Here is a 20,777-nt window from a genome sequence, read left to right on the forward strand (position 1 = left end):
TTCATCCCACCTACAGTTGTCTTAGAGGGGGAGGAGCTAAAGCAGCATGTTTCAGACGGAGGATGAACTGGGAGGTGTGCTGTGCAGCTCCAAAGGTTCGGGCATGCTCAGCACGCGTCCGAAAATTTAACCCAGCTGTGACAAAATAAAACAGGAAGTAACAGAAGACGAGAACACCTACACGGGGCGACACTGCACACAGGAAACACAAAACACTAAATAAACCAAATCACCTGAAGCAGAAAGCTAACAGAAAGTAGACATTAACTGGACTAAAGTATAACCAAGAGACTCAAACTCCAGCAGATAATCCAAAACATAAGAGAGAATAAGTGGTTTTTGTTTGTGTGTGTGATGCTGCAGAGTGCGACATGTGTTAACATGTGCTAAAACACACAAAATCACCATCAGGTTTGTGATGGTGATAACAGATGCCGCCACATGCTCGTTACTAAATCAGGCTCATCCCACATTAGCAGACTCGTGCTGAAGCCACACCCACATTTCTCTATTTGAGGTCAGCCACTAACCAGAAGGTCAGTGGTTCGATCCTAGGCTGCTCCAGTCTGCATGCCAAATATCCTTGGGCAAGACCTCATGTTGCTCTCCGATGCATCCATCAGAGTGTGAATGTGTATGAATGGTAGACTACTTAGCACTTAGGTCAGAAAAAAGTGCTTGTGTGATTGGGTGAATGAATTAGTTGTATAAAGCGCTTTGAGTACTCAGACAGAGTAGAAAAGCGCTATATAAGAACATGTCCATTTCCCATTTCCGTACAGACCCCCATGCTTGCCCACAACCGTTAAGAAACGTGTAGGCGACACAGAATCACTCAGAGACAAGTGGTTCATCGAAAAGTGAAGGCTGTTTATGCTTTGAATGAAATGGGCTGTGTTTCTGACAACATGCGACTCATCAAATCAATAAAAATGTGAGCAAAACGTTATCAACCTCCTCTCTCTGAACTGCTGACTAGCACGAGCCCGCTGTAGCAATTGGTGAAGAAGATGAGAGTAACTGTCTGTGGTTTTTGTAAAAAGTTTGTCGTCTTTATCTTGGTGAAATTGGAGGAGTGTGACTCGTCTGTGGGATCCGTGCTGCTGGATAAAGACAGTCACTTAACACAGAAAAAAGGAACAAAGACTCAGCAGGAGCTTAGAAATCAGTGAGGATTCATCCCAAAATCTCATGTTCTTCACTCAGACATGTACGTGTGTGTGTGTGTGTGTGTGTGTGTGTGTGTGTGTGTGTGTGTGTGTGTGTGTGTGTGTGTGTGTGTGTGTGCGTGTGTGTTCCTTTTCAGTGTGTGTGTTTCTTACGTTTAGTAAGAAACACACACACTGAAAAGGAGCAGCTGATCGTGCACCACTGTGTGAAAAGCACACATGCAAACTCAGTCAAAGGGACGCAACAAAGGATGGGGGGGAGTAACAGGAGCAGTGTAAGAGGACAGACTCACACACGCGAACGGGAACCAACAAACCTTTAATCAGCCAAACCTGAGGCACCAAACCCATAACATGAATGTAAGGTCACAGCACAGACACAAATCCTTCTTAAAACCAAAAACAAACCATGACACACTGTCCCGCTTCTCACCTGTGAGCTATTGGCCAGTCACAGTCCTCCCTGACCTCCCCAGGACAGCATGCATGTCTGACAGGTCAAACATGCATGCTGACTCTGATCAGAGTATTCTGAGAGGGTGTGCTGCAGGAGAAGAGCTTTAGTTTTAGACATTTATTCATCTTTAAAGACCTTAGAGTTTTAAATAGCCATGCTGTGGGAGGAGCCAGATAGGTGTGGACCCTGACTACAGGGACTAGTGGTCGCTGGGTAAAATGCTGCTTCCAGCTCGGGTCTAAGGACGCAGATGGAAGCACTGTGCTCTCTAAAATACATACTTCACATTCTTAAACCTGACAGGCTCCAATGGTTATGACCTCAGTCAGAGAGTAAGTGCTCTCAGTCAGTGCGTGCAACTCTGACAACGCATGGACATCCTCCTAATGTTTGCATTTATGATGAACTAACTGATCCCGCCTCTCTTTCTTCAGGAAAATCAAGACCAACTACTTCATCGTGTCGCTGGCGTTTGCCGACTTGCTCGTGTCGGTGCTGGTGATGCCGTTCGGCGCCATTGAGCTGGTCCACCAGCACTGGATCTATGGCGAGACCTTCTGTTTGGTGAGGACTTCTCTGGACGTTCTGCTCACCACCGCGTCGATACTACACCTGTGCTGCATCGCCCTGGACAGGTGAGACCGTCTGACTGTCTGTCCTCTGTGTGTGTGTGTGCGTGTCTGATCTGCTGGAATCTACCACTTAACCTGCACCACTCTCATTCTCATTGGTCGGGGTCTCTCGTGCATGTGTGCACATATACTGAATATAACGATTGGCTGCAGGCCACATCAAACCATTGGCTTTGATTGGCTGGCTCGAGGCTATCAATTCCCACACCTCTGATGGAGGGGCTCGTTTTCTGTTCTTAATTATTCGTCATCCTGCAGGAGACTGAGGTGTGTGTGTGTGTGTGTGTGTGTGTGTGTGTGTGTGTGTGTGTGTGTGTGTGTGTGCGCATGTGCGCATGTGCGAAAGAGAGAGAGGGCGTGAGAAATATTTTGACGGTTTTTCTCTGCTTTCACAGACAAAAGCAGCTCTTCTTTAATTTCAGGGTGAAGACATGTTTTAACCTTTAAGTCAAATATTCCTAGCTTGTGTTTTCTTGTCTTTTATTAAAGTTGCTTGTATCATGTTGTTTAGGATTTTGCAGACAGCTGGAGTGAACATCAGCATTTCTTCCTAACTTTTCAAACACAGTTTTAAATCCCACCAAAGTGATCCTGAGGGAACAAATTAAGCTGCACAGCCTCCTCCACCTGAAAGAGCTCTGAAAGTCAGAGTTTGTGGAATATGTATTTGGCTTCACTCGAACTTTGATCTAATCTAATGACGTTTGAAAGTAATCAGATGCTATCTGTGTACAAGTGTGAGCAGCAGCACTATTGAAATGAGTCTGTAGCAATCACAGCTAAGCAGTGAGATGTGGGTGAAAGCAGAGCTGCTGAGACAAAGCACAGTTAATCTTCACACGGACTCTGGGAAAAGATATAAAACCGGTTTCAGTGGCAAACACAGCCTAAATGTGTTTTTCAGCTCTGAAAATGCCATACATGACAAAGTTATGAGAAGGCTGGTAAAGTAACTTGAACTGCGACCCACTCCTGTGAAAATATTCACAGTATGAAGGGAACATTTTACATGTCTTCATTAGGTTATTGTACAAAGATTCAGCTGGTTGTGAGCGGGCCGAGGCTGGACTGTTTGGATTTGAATGATTTCACGTGGAGCAATCCTCATTACAAGTTGCTGTGTGGCCCTGCGGGCCGGTGCTGGATGCTGACGAGCGCTGTGCTGTGCATCATTCACTAATGATGTGTCCATAATCAGAAAACAGGCAGGACTCGGTGACCTGTCTGAGGCCTGCAGGCTGAATGCAGAATAAATGTTTAATGACTCTGACCGTTATTTATCTGTTTCACACCAGTGAGCTCCGTCTCTCACATGTGTGTGCATGTATTTTTAATGCAGAGCCACAAACAACAAAGGAGGAAATGGTTTCTTTATTAAATTATCTGGCTTCGGGAGTTTTGTATTCCTGTGTATGTACAGCTGTCTCTGCATCCTGGCACAGCTTCAATTACCAATTCATAGCAAGGCAATCGCCCCTCGTTACCCTCGAGTGCCCCGTCCCCTGTGTATGATCAAATCTACTGTGCCCTGCATTTTCCTCCCCTACCTGCTAATTAGCTGCACACACACTTCCTGCTTTTAATGTGAGTGACAAAGTGCATCAGTCTGTTCAGCTTCTCGATTATAAAGTTCCTGCTGTTCCACACGCGGCCAGCCGAGTCTGTGTTTTCCTAACAGTAGCTAGATGGTAAATGGACTGACTCTTATATAGCGCTTTTCTACTCTCCCGGAGTACTCAAAGCGCTCTATACAACATGCCTCATTCACCCAATCTCACAAGCACTTTATCTATACGTAGTGCTTTCTAAGTACATTCACACACATTCATACTCCGATGGATGCATCGGAGAGCAAGTTGGGGTTAGTATCTTGCCCAAGGATACTTGACATGCAGACTGGAGGAGCCAGGGATCGAACCACCAAGCTTCCGATCAGTAGGTGACCTGCTCTACCTCCTGAGCTACAGCCACCCCACTGAAGTGCACACGCTACAAATCGCATACGTGACACAACCGTCCACACGTGTGAAAACATACCGTCATTTTGATTAAGAGTTACAGGTAATGTGATAATTAATGAGAAAGGCTGGTGAGCTTTAATAACATGTCATTACTGTAAGAAGAGGCAGCTGCTTCAGAGCAGTTTGTAAACCGTAGAGCAATAATCACAGGTTGTCGTGTGTCTGCCTGTTGCGCTGAAAACCTGACGGATGTCACAGTGTGAAAGTGCAGCAGTTTTCTATCCGTCAGGCAGAGAGAGGCTGGAGCTCCATATGGTGCCCAGATTAAATGTTCCTCTGATACTGTGTAGGTAACATCCCACAAACAGACACATGGACAGAGGACAGCAGAAACAAATGTGAGCACTGGTTCCGTTACAACAACTGGAAAGCAGAAATTCTTCATATGCAGTTTTACTTCATATGAAGTGTTATTCTGTAAAACATGTAACGTAGCGTCTGCTAGCACACTTTAGCCCCGACAACAAACCTCTTCATGAACCGACGGGTCAGCTGTGCCCCGTTGTCTCGGAGGCACACTCCTTTCGAGGTAGAAATCAAGTGTGTCAGAAAAACATTTATCGACAATGTGAATGTGTAGAATAACCATGGCACGGAAACTGAAGTAGAAACTGTGGAGCTGAACCAGAGGGTCCTCATTTATAGTGAGCATGAATATATACACCTGATAGGGAATGTTGTAAAGTACAGCTGAGCTCATGTTGAAGCCGCGGTGGGGCACAGTCTGCAGGTTCTTATAAAAGCAGTAATCCTGTCCAGTAGGTCCAAGTTTGGGCAAAGCACGCCGATGCTCTCTGGTCTCAGGGTGCCACATGTTGTTCTGGACTCTGAGGGTTAGCCTTTTTTGGAAATGCATAAAAGTTAACCTGGAGGCTTGCTTTTGGTTTTTCAGTTGCTTTGGCTTAAGTTGCATTAATCACTGTGAACTATCCTCACTATGTGATCACCCGGGCCCCCCCCCCGGGTGATCACATAGTGAGGATCACTCTGCCCGGGGGCACTCTTCACAGCGTAGCTTCAGGACTGGACTTCTCCTGCTGTGCTGTCATGAACTTTAACCTGCTAACTGACAGCTACAGATCTGAGGTTGTGCTCCTGGGTTTTTGTCTTTGCACTGTCTGAGGATGGGCTGAATGTGTTGCGACGTCCACGATACCTAACCTCAGCTTTTATAGACGTGTTCACTGCTGATGATCAGCTAATTTTGATTAGCAGCTGCTCCTTTCCCTCCTAATTCCCATGGCAGCGCAGCGATGGACATAGTTTTTCACAGGACTAGGGGCTCTGCAGGGGGGAGGGGTGCTCTGGTTCTGGCTCTGCTTTCAATAAAAGAATGCTGAACAGAAACTTGTAACCTGAATCGCTCCCACGGCTCGCTGAGATGCTGTACAGAGGCAAAAGCATGTTCCACTGTGCAGAAACCTGTGGAGCAAGTTGGATTTCACAGGAAGAACTTTGACCCGGGCTGAGCTCAGTGCTAATCGTGAGTCTAGTAGAAAGAAACCAGGCTGGGGGGGAGAGTCAGTGCTCCTGCAGCTCAAACAACCATCACATCGTGTGGGGAGAAGTGAGCTAGCAGCAGACGGAAAACCACTACAGAGAGGGAAGATCTTCTGTTGCACCTAAAAAGATGTCAGATGTCAGACCAGAGAAGTTATGAATTATAAATCTGTGATAGAAGCGTCTGCTGACTGCATGTGTGGAAGGAAGCATAAACACAGCAGGAACACAACAGAATGTCCATGAAAGAAACGCAAATGTCTCCATCTTAACGTATCATTTTTCCCCTTTGTTTTTTGCTACATTCATACGTAGAAAATATGATGAAGTGATGAAAGACAGATGAAAGATGCAGAGATGTTTTATCTTCCATCTGTGAAAAAATTACTTTTCATTTCTCCTTTCAGCTTTAAAATTATTAACATTTAATTTTTCACGTGTTTATGACACACAGACACACTCAAAAAAATCTGTTGTTGGATGAACACAATTTAATCATGGCACCCTTTTTGCACACAATTTAACCAAGTACAATAAACCCTTTTCGATCATGTCAAACCAACACATTTAGCATTTGGTGGTTTAATGTAATCAGATTACGTTGGATCAACATAGTATACTTACATTGATTTGAAGTGATTTATTTAAGTATGTAGAGTGAAATTTGTTTTAATTCATTCTACACAATTTAAAAAGTTTAGGAAAACAGAATTAAATCTTGTTGTTTCAACAACTACTTTGTTAATCAAGGCAATGATCTCACTCATTTCAACCAAATTATTTCAATTAGATTTGTTTACATTTGTTACACATTTAGAAACCCACTACTTTACAAAAAAAGTCACAATCAGATTATGATAACATTATCTTTATTAACTGGATTTAGTGGACAATATAAAAGCTTACCATTTTTGTACACCTGCAAGCATATACTTCAAAAGGTAAAATGTTAGAATACTTATTTACATAGGTAATATGTTGGAACCAAAGCTTCCACAACTAAAAACAGATGCAAAATTTGCTCAATATATCGACTGCATTTTAAAAAATTAAACTAAAAGATAAAAATACATCTCCCACTTGGCAAGTTAAAACATGTGACAAAATCGAATTGTGTGAATTTGGAAAAATAAAATAAAATAATTAGAAATATTTTGGGGGCAATACAACAACAACAAAAAATTCCATAGGTGATGAAAATCTATATTTGTTTGGTGTATCTCATTGAAATAATTATTAGTTTGACCAATTTTTATATTTCTGTATTTATTTTTTTAATTTTGGTTGCAGTCCTCCACAGCTAGCAATATAGTTTTGCTGTGTTTTAAAACATGCTAGCAAGCAAAATGGAAACAATAATACAGTGAACTTAACAGGTGGCAGTGGTCTTAAACTTTACAGGACCTTGATACATAAACACAACATAGTACTTCTGTCAGTACTTCTGATCCATTTTGAGCCATCTATATAAGGACAAACAAAAATCATCTGCAGTGCTGTATAAAAGGTGAATTGCCCAACAGAGAGAATCCAAAAACTTAAAAAAAAAATGTTTTAAATGAAAGAAAAAAAATATAAACAACTCAAATATTAACATTATATATTGGAAATCACCATTGCACCAATGAACCATTCAAGACCTATCAGTCATTTTCAAGTGCTCTCACCCCATAAGCTTGTTTTTCAGAAACTGTACCTTTGAAGACAGCTTTTGTCCATCAAGATTTAAAAGTATCTTCTGGAGGACTTCAAAGGTGCATTTAAGTTCTGGTGGGTAGCTCAGGTTCAAACGGTATATGAGTCCAAACAACAGAGCACATGCTTGTGCAATGTTACCCAAATCAGTGTTAACCTCCACACCCTCAATCACGACACCAACGTCCTCTGGGTCATCTTCAGGTTCAGCACCCTCCTTCTGGATGACGTACACCCCCATCACAGTTTGCTCCATGCAGCTTTTTGCCTCGCTGTCCGTATCCTACATGAAAAAGTATAAGACAACAAAGTAAAATTTAAGAGATTGTTTAAACAACTGTTTCTATGCTGTTCATAAAATCCAAGTAGTCAAAGTAATAAACAGAAAATTACACCACTAAAGTAGTTGTTAGTAATTACTCCAATACATAAATTATAAAATACACCTCTCATGTCAAAAGAGGTGGCATAATTGACCTCTCACCGGCCCCTCCCCCGAAAGGGCCATTGTCCAATTACACATTATAGCAACCGTTACTGTGTCTGACAAACATTAACCTCAAGCAAGATGGAGAAGCGGTGTGCCCACCGATATGCCGAGAGATTGTGTCTGGAGGAGTTGTGTTCTTTCCATTCACAAAGTCAAAAACAACGTGAATGGATTAAACAGTGTGTATGGCCACATTCCCAGGTAAATGTACCGAACATTATGAAGCATGTCTGCTCGCACATTCGGGTACCCATTGGTGCGCAGAGGAAACCATTTGTTTGTCGGACGTAGCAAGAGTAACTTAGGGGGACAGGACTCGAGAAAAGGCTAACTCAGCTGCTAAAATAAAACAGGTATAGAAGTGTTAGTACTAAACAGCTCAAAGTTCATAGACATTTCTATTTACAAATACTGATGACCATAACAATGAAAAAACAACAGGACTTGTTTTAATCCAAGTACAGATTCAAAAGCAATATAGTCTTGATGCATGTTAAATGCATTGTATGTTTGTGTATCAAGTTTAAGTAGGCATAAATTTCTTTCCTTCCAATACCAAATTCCAGAAATTCTTTATTGCAACGCTTAATACTGTTTGGTATTCAAGACATCCTTTCCCCAATACCAGGTGTCTTGTTGCTAATCTCAAAATTTTAATTTTAATGATTTGCATTTGAGGCAACGTCACAATTTGTATGAGAATGTTACAGACAACATGCTGTCACAATGGCTCACCAAGTACTCCTTTATTAACTTCTCATAGTCTTCGTTTAGGTGGATGCACAAAGACTTCAAGATGCATGCTCGTCTGGTATGGATGTTGTCATGCTGGAGAGGAGGAGGAGATAATATGAGCCAAAACCAGTCTGTTTTTCTTAAAGCTAGGGTAATCAGTTAACTTGCATAATTATTCTTTAGGTTAGAACCTGGCATGTACCAATTGTTAAGCCGAAACAAAATTGACAACTTCATCTCCAAATAAAAGTTATTTTTGCTGCCTATGACAAAGTCTACTCAATCCTAATACAAACCTTGGAGATGGCAAGCATGAGACCTCTTATTTTCTTTCCACGTGTCCCTCCTTTGGTCAGAAAGATTTCCATTAAGCGTGGCGCGTATTGGTCAAGCTCGGCAAAGAAAGTAGATAGCAGAGGCTTTGTGGTGATTCGCAGAAACTCCTTCTCAATCTGCAATAGAGAACAAATACATTGATTAAAAACGCAACTGTATATTTCACTCACTTCACATCTAAGCTGACTAAAGCTGCTTTTAGAAGACCATGCAGACATCAGTGCTGTCTGTGTAGGACATGAATCAGTCTGTGTCAGATACTGAATTTGAAATTTCCACTAAAGTCACAAGTAAGAGGCAAGTGGAACCAAGATCTAGGCCATTTGCTTTTTGAAGTTTGCAAAGACTGCTAAATTGCACCAGTGGTAGTTCACTCTTTGCAACACAGTATGCTGTTCTAAACAGATTTTTCAGGTTTATTTTTAGTATATTATTTGCAATTGGTGTTTGTTCTGGGAAAGATATTGCAGACTGAGCAATAATCCATTTCTAATGGGGGCCTTTCTTAAAATGACTGGTCCCAGTAACAAAGGCGCTTGTCGACTCAGAAATCGAGGGAAAACCAACAACACACCCGGCAGAACATTATGTTATTTACACGGGTGCACATAAGTGGTCCGCATGTGCGCATTCGCTGTCAAAATAAAAGACGCGCAACAGATAAGAAGTTGCAACGCACGTTTGCATCCATATAAAAGGCACTGTTTTTGTCCGCTAGAGTGGGATTTTCACGGCACATTCTGCACCACATCTGTGTGTTCATCATTTGTTTGAAGCCAGCTCACCTCCTGCAATCACTTTCGCGCTTCTTTTGTGGTTCGGACTCCTTCTGACATTTCTTTGGAGGTGGAGGAACACCAAAGTAATTGCTTAAAGGAGCTTCTTCGACATATTTAAGAGTTCTAAACAAATATGTCCTCCTCCAGAAAATCTTATGTATGCAAACACGCGTTGCAACTTCTTATCTTGTGCGCGTTTTTTATTTTGACAGCGAATGCGCACCTGCGGACCACTTATGTGCAGCCCTGGTTATTTAGCTCATCATGTTGCAGCCACAGAAATTCTTTTGTCCATGAAACCATAAAGCTGCACTTTCTTTTTGCCTTATAGTCTGATTTGTCATAACTTTTCCGTTTTGTGGTAAGCTTTTCTTTGGCTGTCACTTCTTCACCCTGACCTGTCTTATTTGGCTAAGCAGAACTACAATTAATATCCTGCTGCTTTTACACACGCACTCACATAACACTCAGCGATTGTCTGCGCGATCAACCTCTCACATGTTTAAGCTGCGGGAGATTTCACTTGTCATGTTTGCATAGTAAGCTAACGATTGATAAGACGATGTCAGAGGAATTGGTGCACAAATTATCATCACTCACAGATCAGTGCTGTCGCTCTCTATACACAGGTCGCGCGATTGCAAAGTGAAAGCAAAAAACAAGCGCAAATTCAAACGCGATTTCAATATGTCACATATTGACAGTGGCTCACCGATGCCAATGACATAATTACCCAGCTACATTTCCGAAAGAAAGCACAAGCATTGACATATATTTTTCCTTCTTATGACAGCCCGACGGGCAGGGCAGAGATAGATTTTGGTAGCCCGACTGGAAAAATCGCTAGCCCTGGGACGTCGGGCTAGCCATTTTGCGAGCCCTGTACAGTGTTTCAATAATTGTACCTACTACTCTCCCTGATGGAACAACGCTTGCACTGCCACATACAAGTCACTGAAAGAAAAAAAGAAAAGCAGTTTTAAGGATAGTTTTATTGGCACCTTTTTTTCACTTTGATTAAATCATAAAACTATCATAAAAAATATATGATGGTAAAAGGCTTACCATGTATTAAAGAGGAGGCACAAACAATCAGAAAAAGGGGTCAGCTTTCTTTGTGGTGTTACTATGGTAAAGAAAACAGAAAAAATTATTTTATAAAAATTCCACAGTGGATTTTTTTTAACTTTGTTGCAAATGTATAAAAAAAATACAAATACATATAAATACCTCTTGCAATATAAAATTCACAGATAAATATCCAATCTGTTGCCAAATGTAATAGCAGTGTTTCACACTATGCAATAAAGATGCTGGTAGTTGCGGTAAAGGTCCCACAGGCAATTTTCATAACTATCCGCCATTGCCTTTTCCTCTGACCTCGTGTTTATGCTCTTTTTCCCATGCACTAGCATCAAGTCAATTCGAAGGATGCAGCCCCTGAATTTGGACACAGCTAATATTTAGCAAATCGCGCATGCTAGTTTAACTTGCATTACTGTGAGAGGCCGAATGCTTAAAATAAAAGGAGAGAGAAAGAAAGAAAGAAAGAAAGAAAAAATGCAAATGATAATAAAAAAAGTGAACAAAGACCATGTCTTGCAATAACCGTCATTTAAAACCAAAGTGAATGCTAACAGAGCTAGGTAGAAGTTCAATGAGACAACCATACTAGCTTTAGCTAACTTCATTTACTTTGAAAGTGAATTACAAACGTGTTAAATATTGAATTAAACATATCAATAACCGCTAAAAACACTATAAGACTAACTGCAAAAACGGGTAAAAAAAAAAAAAAAGAAAAACAATGAAGTGGAAATGCTAATAATAGTATAAATATACCCAGAGCGGATTATAAATCAGGTATTAGACGGTACCGATTGGTAGTGATGGGACGTTCTGTATCGAGGCTTCGGAGCGTGTGTCGAGTAATGGAGGGGGCGTTTCCGCGAAGCGCGTATCGAGGCTTGCTTCATTTATGGGAGGAGCTGAAAATGATGACGTCCGAAGCCTCGCTGCCCGGCTGTACCACGTGACTGGTTCATGAAGTGGTTCGAACTTTGCCGCGAGCTATGACAGCGATATAAACCCCTCAGACTTCATTCAAAATGTGAGTGTTTGATGGAGAGCTGCGGTTAGTGAGAGTTTGGAGACCGTTTGGAGGTTTATGAGAGTGAGGAGAGAAAGTCAGGAGAGAATGGAGCCAGCTAAGGAGAGGAGGATGTCCTCCCCTGTGTGGGAACATTTTGATCTTATTCCTCCCAACAAGGTATGTAAATTTCTACAGAAGATGTATTTTCATGATACTGATGGTGCAATAAAACTTATGTTAAGCTGTCGTTACTTGTGTACAAGGTGAAGTGTTTGCTATGTGCCAGGGAGCTGGGATATAACAACAACACCTCATCCATGCTTAGGCACTACAGAGCTTTGCATGAGAATAAGGGGAACACCGATTGTGGAGCAAGACCAGGTGAGCCATCAAATGCAATGATAATATAGCATGCAGTAATGTTACTAAATGATATAACAATATTATACAACTGTTATAAGTTACGTGTGTGATATTTATATTTGTGCTTTATCTTTATTGTCTTTCCTCAGGAGAACAATCTCAAATAGATGAAGACCTGGTTAGCATGGTGATTGAGGACTCCCAGCCATTTAGCATTGTGGAGGACAAAGGATTCAAAAGATTTGTTAAATCATTAAATCCCAGCTATGTTCTCCCCACTAAAAAGGTCATAAAAGCAGTGAAAATTTAGTTTTTACAGAATAAAATGTGAACAGGCAGGAGTGTGTAGCTGTCCATACCTCAACGTTACAAAAGCACAACCACTGTCCACACCACAACCACACCTCACCTCACAGTAAATGATCATTTCCATTTCAAGCATTTCCAAATAATCATTTCCCATACTGCCACTATAAATATACACAGTATACTGCCATCACTACAATATACATGTTTTACACACTCCTTTTGTTGTTGACATTTACAGGCTGTGTGCAAAATGCCACACTCTTCAAATTCATGCCAGCTATTATTTTTACGTCCAGTAGGTGTCCTGCTAGAGCAAATGAAGCTTCATGAAGCTTCGCGTTGGGGTGAACCAATTGGATGAAAAGCTTCAGTGCTTCATGGGGCTTCATCTGCCCATCACTACCGATTGGCACCGTCTAATACCAGATTTTCACTGTATTTGCTCCACTCCCGCTGTCTAATGACAACTTACACATTTGGAATTAAAAACATTGTTAAACAATTAATGGACAAAACAACTTCGTTTGACTAAGATATTTTGAGTTATTTATTACTTACCTGTATTGTGGAAGATTCCGCAGAGGGAAATGGCAGTCCACTGAACACATATAACTTCTCCGCGTTCCCGCCTCTTCACTTTTGGGAAGTTTGAGCATGCGCACTAGGCATCGGTTTTAGAGTTGTTGATTTAAAATAATTACATTTAATTGAACTGAAGAATGCAAATCTAGTTCATTAAACTTTTTGTTATTTTATGTTAAACCAACAACTGATAATGATTTAAAAACCTAAACTCAATATGTTCATGTTAAATAGACAAATGTCTATTGAATTAATCAAACAACTGCCTTAGTTGACTTTTTTGAGTGCAGGCAGAGTGTATGTTTGCCTCCAGCGAATCGTTTTTATGGGGCGACTCGGCCAAACCTTCATAGAAATACACGTCTTGTTATTTTTTTCTGCTTTGCTAAAGGTATTTCATGTTCTGGGTCGCTCACTCATTATCATTCATTTGTCCAGACATGACCGACAGCCATGTAGAAGCTGCACAAGCTTCTTGACCTCACAGATAATCAGGCTCATTGTACATAACCCCCTTTAGATTCCAGGCACACCTGTACAGGCCATCTGGACTGGCTCTCCATCTGAAGGGTCTGAATAAGCTGAGAGTTGAATCCAGCGATGAGGAGGCACGGTCAGCTCCTAGCTGTCTTCATCTGAGCGCCTGCCCTGCTTCCTCTCCTCTTAATGATGTAAGCTCTAGCCGTGATGCTGGGTTATTGCTTTAGTGGCGAGGATACAGGCCCCAAGGATCATTTTTATTGGCTGGAATGACTGTTCATTAGATGTTACAGACACAAACCGAATCCTGAACTGTTATTCACAGAATTACAAGGTTAATGTGCACAGTTCACTGTTTAAGCATTTAAACATTTAAGCATCGAGTCTGATTATAAATCGTTATATCATCACATCAGAAATCACTACTTTAACATAACAGCTATGAGCTACGAGGATGTCTCTGTGGTGGGGCGTGGTCATCCGCAATCACGCCCACCGAGTTAAGACATTCAGGGTTGTTGGGGTGTGTGGTGGCAAGGAGTATGTGCGGCCTGCAGCTGAGAGCTGTAGTCGCACTGTGTGAATAAAGTTGGCTCTCAAATCACACCTCTGGACCCGTCATCTTTGCCACAGTCTTACACTAAATGTGGAGGGAGGAAGAGAGCTTCATATCCCAGCCAGTGTATAATTAGGTCCATCCAGAGTCCTCGAGCCTTCAGGGTCATTAGTCCGCTGTGGACGAATATGCAGCAGCTGTTTGTTGAAGGCTGGTCCTCCTGGTCCTGCACACATCTCAGCCGTCCTTGATGATTTTATTCAGACTCTCTCAGAGCTCGTCCTGAGCTGGACCTCTGGACCATGTTTGTGCTGTTGGAGCCCTTCGGAATATTTTAATGACATCATGTGACCAATAACGGGGCTGCTGTGATGTCACTGTACTAACAGACCGTCCAAGAAATCTGAGCTCCGGTTTTGGGATTTTGTTTGAATAAACTGGGAGATATCCATGATTTTGCTTAGCGGTACAGTCTGTGGTTCCAGCTTCAAGCTAGTGTCTGATCACTGTATCACTCCATCCTCTCCACAAACAAGATCCTTCCAGAAAACTCCCAGTGTGGGGTAAAGCGCTAACTGACAGACGACTACACCCGTCTTTATACGCAGGAAGTTCGTACGTGGAAGTGCTTGAACTGAGACACAGCACCTGTTTCCAGAAGGCCACCAGAAAGAAAAGCACAGGTGTGGCTAATAACATGGATTACAGAGAAGCTGGAATAAAACTAGAGTTGCCCACTGTTCACTGGCTGTGGCAGTAATCCATGACAGCTTGACTGGAGTCACCCGGATCCAAGCGAAATGGAATTCAGCCATTATCCAGTCATTTATATTTGAGCTTAACTTGTCCAAACATCTTGAGTGAACGGAGACATTTGAACAGCAGCTGGATTCTTCTTCCGTCAGCCTGAAACAGGTCAGAGGTCACCATGGCTGCTGGAAGAACCAAATAAAGCTGAGATTCTGAAAACACTCAAGTTCAAACAGAAGCTGTGTGTGTGCGGGTTGGAGGGGTGCAACAAAAAGAATATTAGACATCAAGTGTTTCACCAATTTTACAAAAATATATATTTGAAGGGAGCTGGAGAAGAAAAGAAGAGAAAAGAAGAGAGCAGCTGCACAAGAAAGCTTCTTATTCTGAGCTGAGCTGAAAAGAAGTGAATGAAGACTAAAAATAGCAGAAACACCTCGAGGACGATGCTACGAGTAAAAGGCACAAAAACACTCAGAGCTGAATCAAATCATTTTAAACAACAGGATAGAGAACAGTCTCTATCATCATGAATTCTGCTTTCACAGAATCTGATCAAAGATGTCATCACATTAACACATTAAACAGATCTCAGTCTTATAATATTACTGGAAAGTTTTGCTGTCAGTGGTTTGTGAATGATCCAGTCTGAAAGCAAGTTGGTCATGTTCATGACCAATGTAAAAGTAATCTATTACACACAATTTACTTTTACTTAAAAGCAATGTAGTAGTACTTAAGTAATCAAAGAGAAAGTAATTTCTTACATTACTTTTTATTACTCCATAAAATGACCTGATGCTACCTGATTTTCCCAATGAACTAAAAGCAAATATGAAATCATCCAAAAAGACTTCAGAGATGTCGTCATGGTGATTCTGCTGTAGAAAACCTGCACAGGTAGAAATGAGGCTGACTGCTCAGCTCTGCCTCTGTTACCTGCTGAAGTTCAGGCTCTGGCTGCTGGGCTGGGGCCTGCATACACTCGGGGTTCTTGGTTAGCTTAGCATTAGCATGCGGTCAGCACAGCTGTTTCTGTCCTGGACAAAGTTCGCACTTCACATCTCAAATTTGTCCTTAATGCTATAAAAAATTGTAACCTCAGCGCTGTCAATCGTGAGCTGAAATCAGCTGATTGCAGCAGCTGCCCACCTGACGTTCAGACACGTAACTGAAGAACCTTTGTAACGTGAGTGACAACATAATTGTAACTGTAGTGTGGTTTCTGAATTCATCACTGGAAAATGTAATGTGATTACACCCCCAGCTCTGTCAGTCACATAACTCATGAAAGTAACACAGTGTTCAGAGATCATCCAGCCCAATGACCATCAAAGCCTCAATGAGAGACAATAAGAGCAGCTGGTCTGAGCCTGCTGTAATCATCCATGACATCCAGGACTGTTATTATATATTTATCTACATTGATTCATGTGAAATGTGTTATTCATGGAGACTCCCTGGTGAAGTCAGTCCATAGAAATCAATACTAAAGTGGATTTAAATTATTCTTGCGTTTTTAGATGATTTCATTTGTGCTGAATTTTACAGTCATTTTATTTTTGTCTGCACAGCAAAATGAGGTTTCTCAGGTTGCTGTGGGCCAAGGAGAGGAAATCTATAGCGAGGTCTTAAAGCAAAGCATCATACTTTTTTTATTGAAAACTTCATTGCTCTCAGACACGTGTATCTTCGGAGTAGCAGGAAATTGTCTTAAAGCTGTTTTCCTATTTTTACATTTCCATCCGAGAAGATACGCATGTGAAGGAACATTTGGCGGCATGCGGGTTTGCTTGTTTCCAGAAATCAGCTCTGATATTCTCAAATAAATGATGAATTAAAATGTAGAAAATAAACAGGGGGAGTGAATTGGAGGCCCGCGGTCACGACATTTAACTGCACTGTGTGTCTTTGTGCTTTTGTGCCCACTGTTGGCTCTTTGTGTGTATTTCAGCTTTCATACAATACCGGGATTGACAGTGGAGCTGGACACACCGGGGAGCTGTGTCACTCAGACCTCCACATCCACACTTAAATAATCAATCTGCAACCTTTCTCCACGACTATTTTAGGGATTCAGATAGAAAAGGCCCTATTGACCTTTTTTAATGCCACTGCACATGCAGACCACACTCTCACTCCAAATTACCGATGGCTGTGAAATGCCAGTTGCCGCAAGTAGGTAATGAGGGAGGATCACAGCAGAGGAGGCAGAAATAAAATGTCCACAGAATACAGCTGTGATACAGCAGCAGAGCAGCCTCAGTCAGACTTATGAGGACACACAAAGGTCACAGAAATACCAAGTTTGGAGTTCAGCGGACAAACCACAGTCAGGCTGGGCGCTGATTATTTCTAGAAGCTGCAATATTTGCTTTTTTATCACTTTGGAGCAATACAGCATCGACACGCAGCAGCTGAGCACAAACCTGAGCTCCAGCCAAAACTGAGTGATGGCGAAGTCTGTGACCCACACCGCACTGTGCACACCACAGAAACACTCAGTGACAGTACATGAATATTTGAAATAAAAAAGTTTATGCTGTGTGTAAACATCTGCATGTTCTTGTCTCCGTCACAGCTGGAACAAGCAGAACAAGCCTGTGTGTGTCAAAATGTGAGAGCACAAGATTGTGTCATCACACGCTGTGGAGTCAAGTAGAAGTCGTACACGTTTACTAACCTGATCAATGAAAGCTTTGATTCCACCATCATAGAGAAAAGTTTTCTGTGTGTTTGCTGCTTGAAACAAGCTTGACAAATGCTGAGGGTGAACTCAGGAGTGGAGCAGATCTAAACATTTAACACTAAACAAGTGAAAACGCATCCAGTGGGACCTCAGAGCTGGGAGCTCAGCTAGAAAGGTGCGAGGGATGGCGTGACAAAGACAAGAGGGAGACAGACACAGTAAATGTACAGCAAGGCAGGAAACAAGGCAGGAACAAACCAGGGACAACAAGACAGAGGAAGCAAAACTGAAAATAATGCACATGAGGTGAGGGACTATCAAAACAAAACAGGAAGTAACTAATATAAACACCGGGACTAAGACACATGGGCTTGGCACAGAAACAGAGGTGAACAGGCATGGAGACATGAGTGACTGGCACAGAGAGACTGACCAGGGAACAACGGGAACTCAAGGAAGAGGAGAACAAGACGTCTTGATGCATTCTCAATCATCCAGGGAAGTAAATCTCCAAAAAGTTGATTCTGTTCATCTGGACGTAGCGTTTTGTGGGAGAAACGTTTCATCACTCATCCAAGTGACTTCTTCAGTCTCAGCTGACTGCAGGTTTCCCCAATCTTATAAACAGTACATTTGCATAATGACTGAAACCAGCCCACTGAAGGAACAATGGGCTGGGAGGTCAGTTCCTTAATCTTAATTATGCAAATTCTCATGACCATTGATCAATGGTTCCATCTGCCTCCATAATGACATCTCTCACCTTCTCAACAAAATCCAGGGTGTTCTGGATGTGGTGTTCAGAGCTGCCCACCAGCGGGTTGAGGATCGAAGCCAGAAACTTGGAGATGTTATAGGTGACAGAGTTGATCATCCAGACAATTGGTCTTAAAGGTGCACCCTGTTTATGTATTTTTGGTAAACCATACGGACTTGGTGTAGATTCCCCTGGGTATAGCCTGTGGTACGAGGTCCGGTCAATAGCCTTGTCTTGTTCTAACTGCTTCAGACAGTCTATCACCCTCTTCCTGTAACCACTTACTTGGTCTTGTTTCAGGGGCTCATAAGTATTTTCGTCACTGAGTTGTGACAAAATTTTCTCATAATAGTCTTTCTGGTTTAGCAGTACTGTGCACCTACCCTTGTCTGCCGGAAGGATGATAATGTTGTTGTCATCACTAAGTGATGTGAGTGCCTTCCTCTCCTCCATGGTGATGTTGGATGCTGGGGGCTTTACATTGCTGAGACAGGCCGAAACCTTCGTCCGTAGTTGCTCTGCTTCCACTTCTGCAATATTGTTGTTACGAATTGCTGTTTCTATGGCTGCGATCAGCTCCACTAGTGGGATTTGTCTCGGTGTTATAGCAAAATTCAGCCCTTTAGCAAGGATGTTTTTCTCTGTTTGGGTGAGCTGTCTGTCAGACAAATTCTTCACCCACTTGTCCACATCCTCGTGTCGCATCCTTGTCTCTTCTGGTCGCTGAGGACACTCTCCGTATTTTGCGGCGGTTTCTGACGTACAACAAGTAAGTCAGTGGGTTTTGGTCAGTGGTTGTTGATCAATGGTCATGAGAATTTGCATAATTAAGATTAAGGAACTGACCTCCCAGCCCATTGTTCCTCAGTGGGCTGGTTTCAGTCATTATGCAAATGTACTGTTTATAAGATTGGGGAAACCTGCAGTCAGCTGAGACTGAAGAAGTCACTTGGATGAGTGACGAAACGTGTCTCCCACAAAACGCTACGTCCAGATGAACTGAATCAACTTTTTGGAGGAGAACAAGACGACTAGACCGGGGAGAGACAAAAGGAAAAAGTAGATGAGACGGGGACACAAAGAAACATGGAAGGGAATGACAAGAGACACGAGGCTTAAACTATACACAAGCACAGGAGACAAACGACTACTAACGGACAACACGAAGTAACAAAACCTGGAATCACAAGCAGGCGATTACTAGACAACGCACAGAGAACACGGGGAAACATGATAACGAAAACAACTGAGAACAAAACCCAGATAAGAGAAACTCTAAACACTAAGAAATGATGTGAGAATCAGAATCAGAAAAGGTTTTATTGCCAAATGTTGAGCAGGTTTACAACATTAGGAAATTGCTGCGGTGATTAGTGCAAACATACTGTCATATAACGCTTAAATAGACATGAAAATAAAAATAAGAATAAGAATTAAAAGTACTAAGTAGATAGATATATACATGAGTGCAGGTGGTGATCAGTGCCAAACATGGAATGATGCAGTGAACACAGCGTAGGGTCATGTGTTAGTGGTGGGAACAGTCATACGGTTATTGTTCATGAGTCCAACAGCAGAGGGGAAGAAACTGTTCTTATGGCGAGAGGTTCTGGTGCGAATGGACCGGAGCCTCCTGCCTGAGGGGAGCAGGTCAAACAGACTGTGTCCAGGGTGAGAAGGGTCAGCTGAGATCCGAGCTGCACGCCCCAGTGTCCTGGAGGTGTACAGGTCCTGCAGAGATGGGAGTCTGCAGCCAATTACCTTCTCAGCAGAGCGCACAACATGCTGCAGTCTCTGTTTGTCCCTGATAGTGGCTCCAGCGTACCACACGGTGATGGAGGAGGTGAGGATGGACTCGATGATTGCAGTGTAGAATTGCATCATTGTCCGTGTTGGCAGGTTGAATTTCTTCAGCTGCCTCAGGAAGTACATCCTCTGCTGGGCTTTCTTAATGACGGAGGTGATGGTGGGCTCCCACTTCAGGTCCTGAGTGATGGTGGTACCCAGGAAGCGGAATGAGTCCACAGAGGTGATGAGGGTGTCAGTCAGGATGATGGGGGGAGTGGGGCTGTGTGCTTCCTGAAGTCCACAGTAATCTCCACTGTCTTCTGGGCATTCAGCACCAGGTTGTTGTGGCTGCACCAGGACACCAGACGTTCAACCTCCCTCCTGTAGGCAGACTCATCCCCGTCCGAGATGAGTCCAATAACGGTGGTGTCATCTGCAAACTTGATTAGCTTGACAGACTGGTGGGTGGAGGTGCAGCAGTTGGTGTACAGGGAGAAGAGCAGAGGAGAAAGAACACAGCCCTGAGGGGAGCCGGTGCTGATGGTCCGGGAGTCCGAGACATTCTTTCCCAGCCTCACATGCTGCTTCCTGTCCGTC

General features: G+C 42.6%; 2 protein-coding genes and 1 long non-coding RNA gene across 12 annotated transcripts in view; 2 read left to right on the top strand and 1 right to left on the bottom strand.

Moving 5' to 3' along the window:
- htr4 (5-hydroxytryptamine receptor 4) overlaps positions 1-20,777 on the top strand; it is a 194,704-nt gene that overhangs the window by 100,236 nt on the left and 73,691 nt on the right. The window contains exon 4 of the mRNA XM_080900575.1: positions 2,061-2,261. Within this exon, the coding sequence (XP_080756701.1) occupies positions 2,061-2,261 (201 nt within the window). The remainder of the gene's footprint in view (positions 1-2,060; positions 2,262-20,777) is intronic.
- LOC308409043 (uncharacterized protein) lies at positions 6,289-13,454 on the bottom strand. Of its 10 annotated transcripts, none has more exons than XR_013973902.1 (7): positions 11,692-11,741; positions 11,045-11,254; positions 10,880-10,940; positions 10,720-10,768; positions 8,996-9,151; positions 8,700-8,792; positions 6,289-7,757 (listed from the first exon to the last, which is right to left on the bottom strand). XR_013973902.1 is itself a non-coding variant. In XM_080901585.1 (4 exons), exons 1-4 carry the CDS (start codon positions 11,788-11,790, stop codon positions 7,443-7,445), a joined length of 663 nt encoding a protein of 220 aa, XP_080757711.1. In that variant the 5' UTR covers positions 11,791-11,921; the 3' UTR covers positions 6,289-7,442. The 10 variants fall into 10 exon arrangements, 1 of the variants encoding a protein (XP_080757711.1); XR_013973904.1 differs by having other exon boundaries at positions 11,657-11,706; XR_013973898.1 differs by lacking the exons at positions 11,045-11,254; positions 11,692-11,741 and adding an exon at positions 13,137-13,454 and having other exon boundaries at positions 10,724-10,768.
- On the top strand, positions 11,946-13,120 carry LOC308409044. Its single transcript, XR_013973907.1, has 3 exons — positions 11,946-12,083; positions 12,170-12,287; positions 12,419-13,120. It is a non-coding gene; the product is annotated as an uncharacterized lncRNA (long non-coding RNA).

This window comes from Rhamphochromis sp. 'chilingali', assembly GCF_963969265.1.
Source record: "Rhamphochromis sp. 'chilingali' genome assembly, chromosome: 13".
Lineage (NCBI taxonomy): Eukaryota > Metazoa > Chordata > Actinopteri > Cichliformes > Cichlidae > Rhamphochromis > Rhamphochromis sp. 'chilingali'.

Coding starts and splice junctions, on each gene's coding strand:
- LOC308409043 (XM_080901585.1), bottom strand. CDS start 11,790: ATGAAGCAAGCCTCGATACGCGCTTCGCGGAAACGCCCCCTCCATTAC. Junction 9,152..11,691: donor CGTCCCATCACTACCAATCG/GTACCGTCTAAT, acceptor TCTCTATTGCAG/ATTGAGAAGGAGTTTCTGCG. Junction 8,793..8,995: donor TCATGCTTGCCATCTCCAAG/GTTTGTATTAGG, acceptor CCTCCTCTCCAG/CATGACAACATCCATACCAG.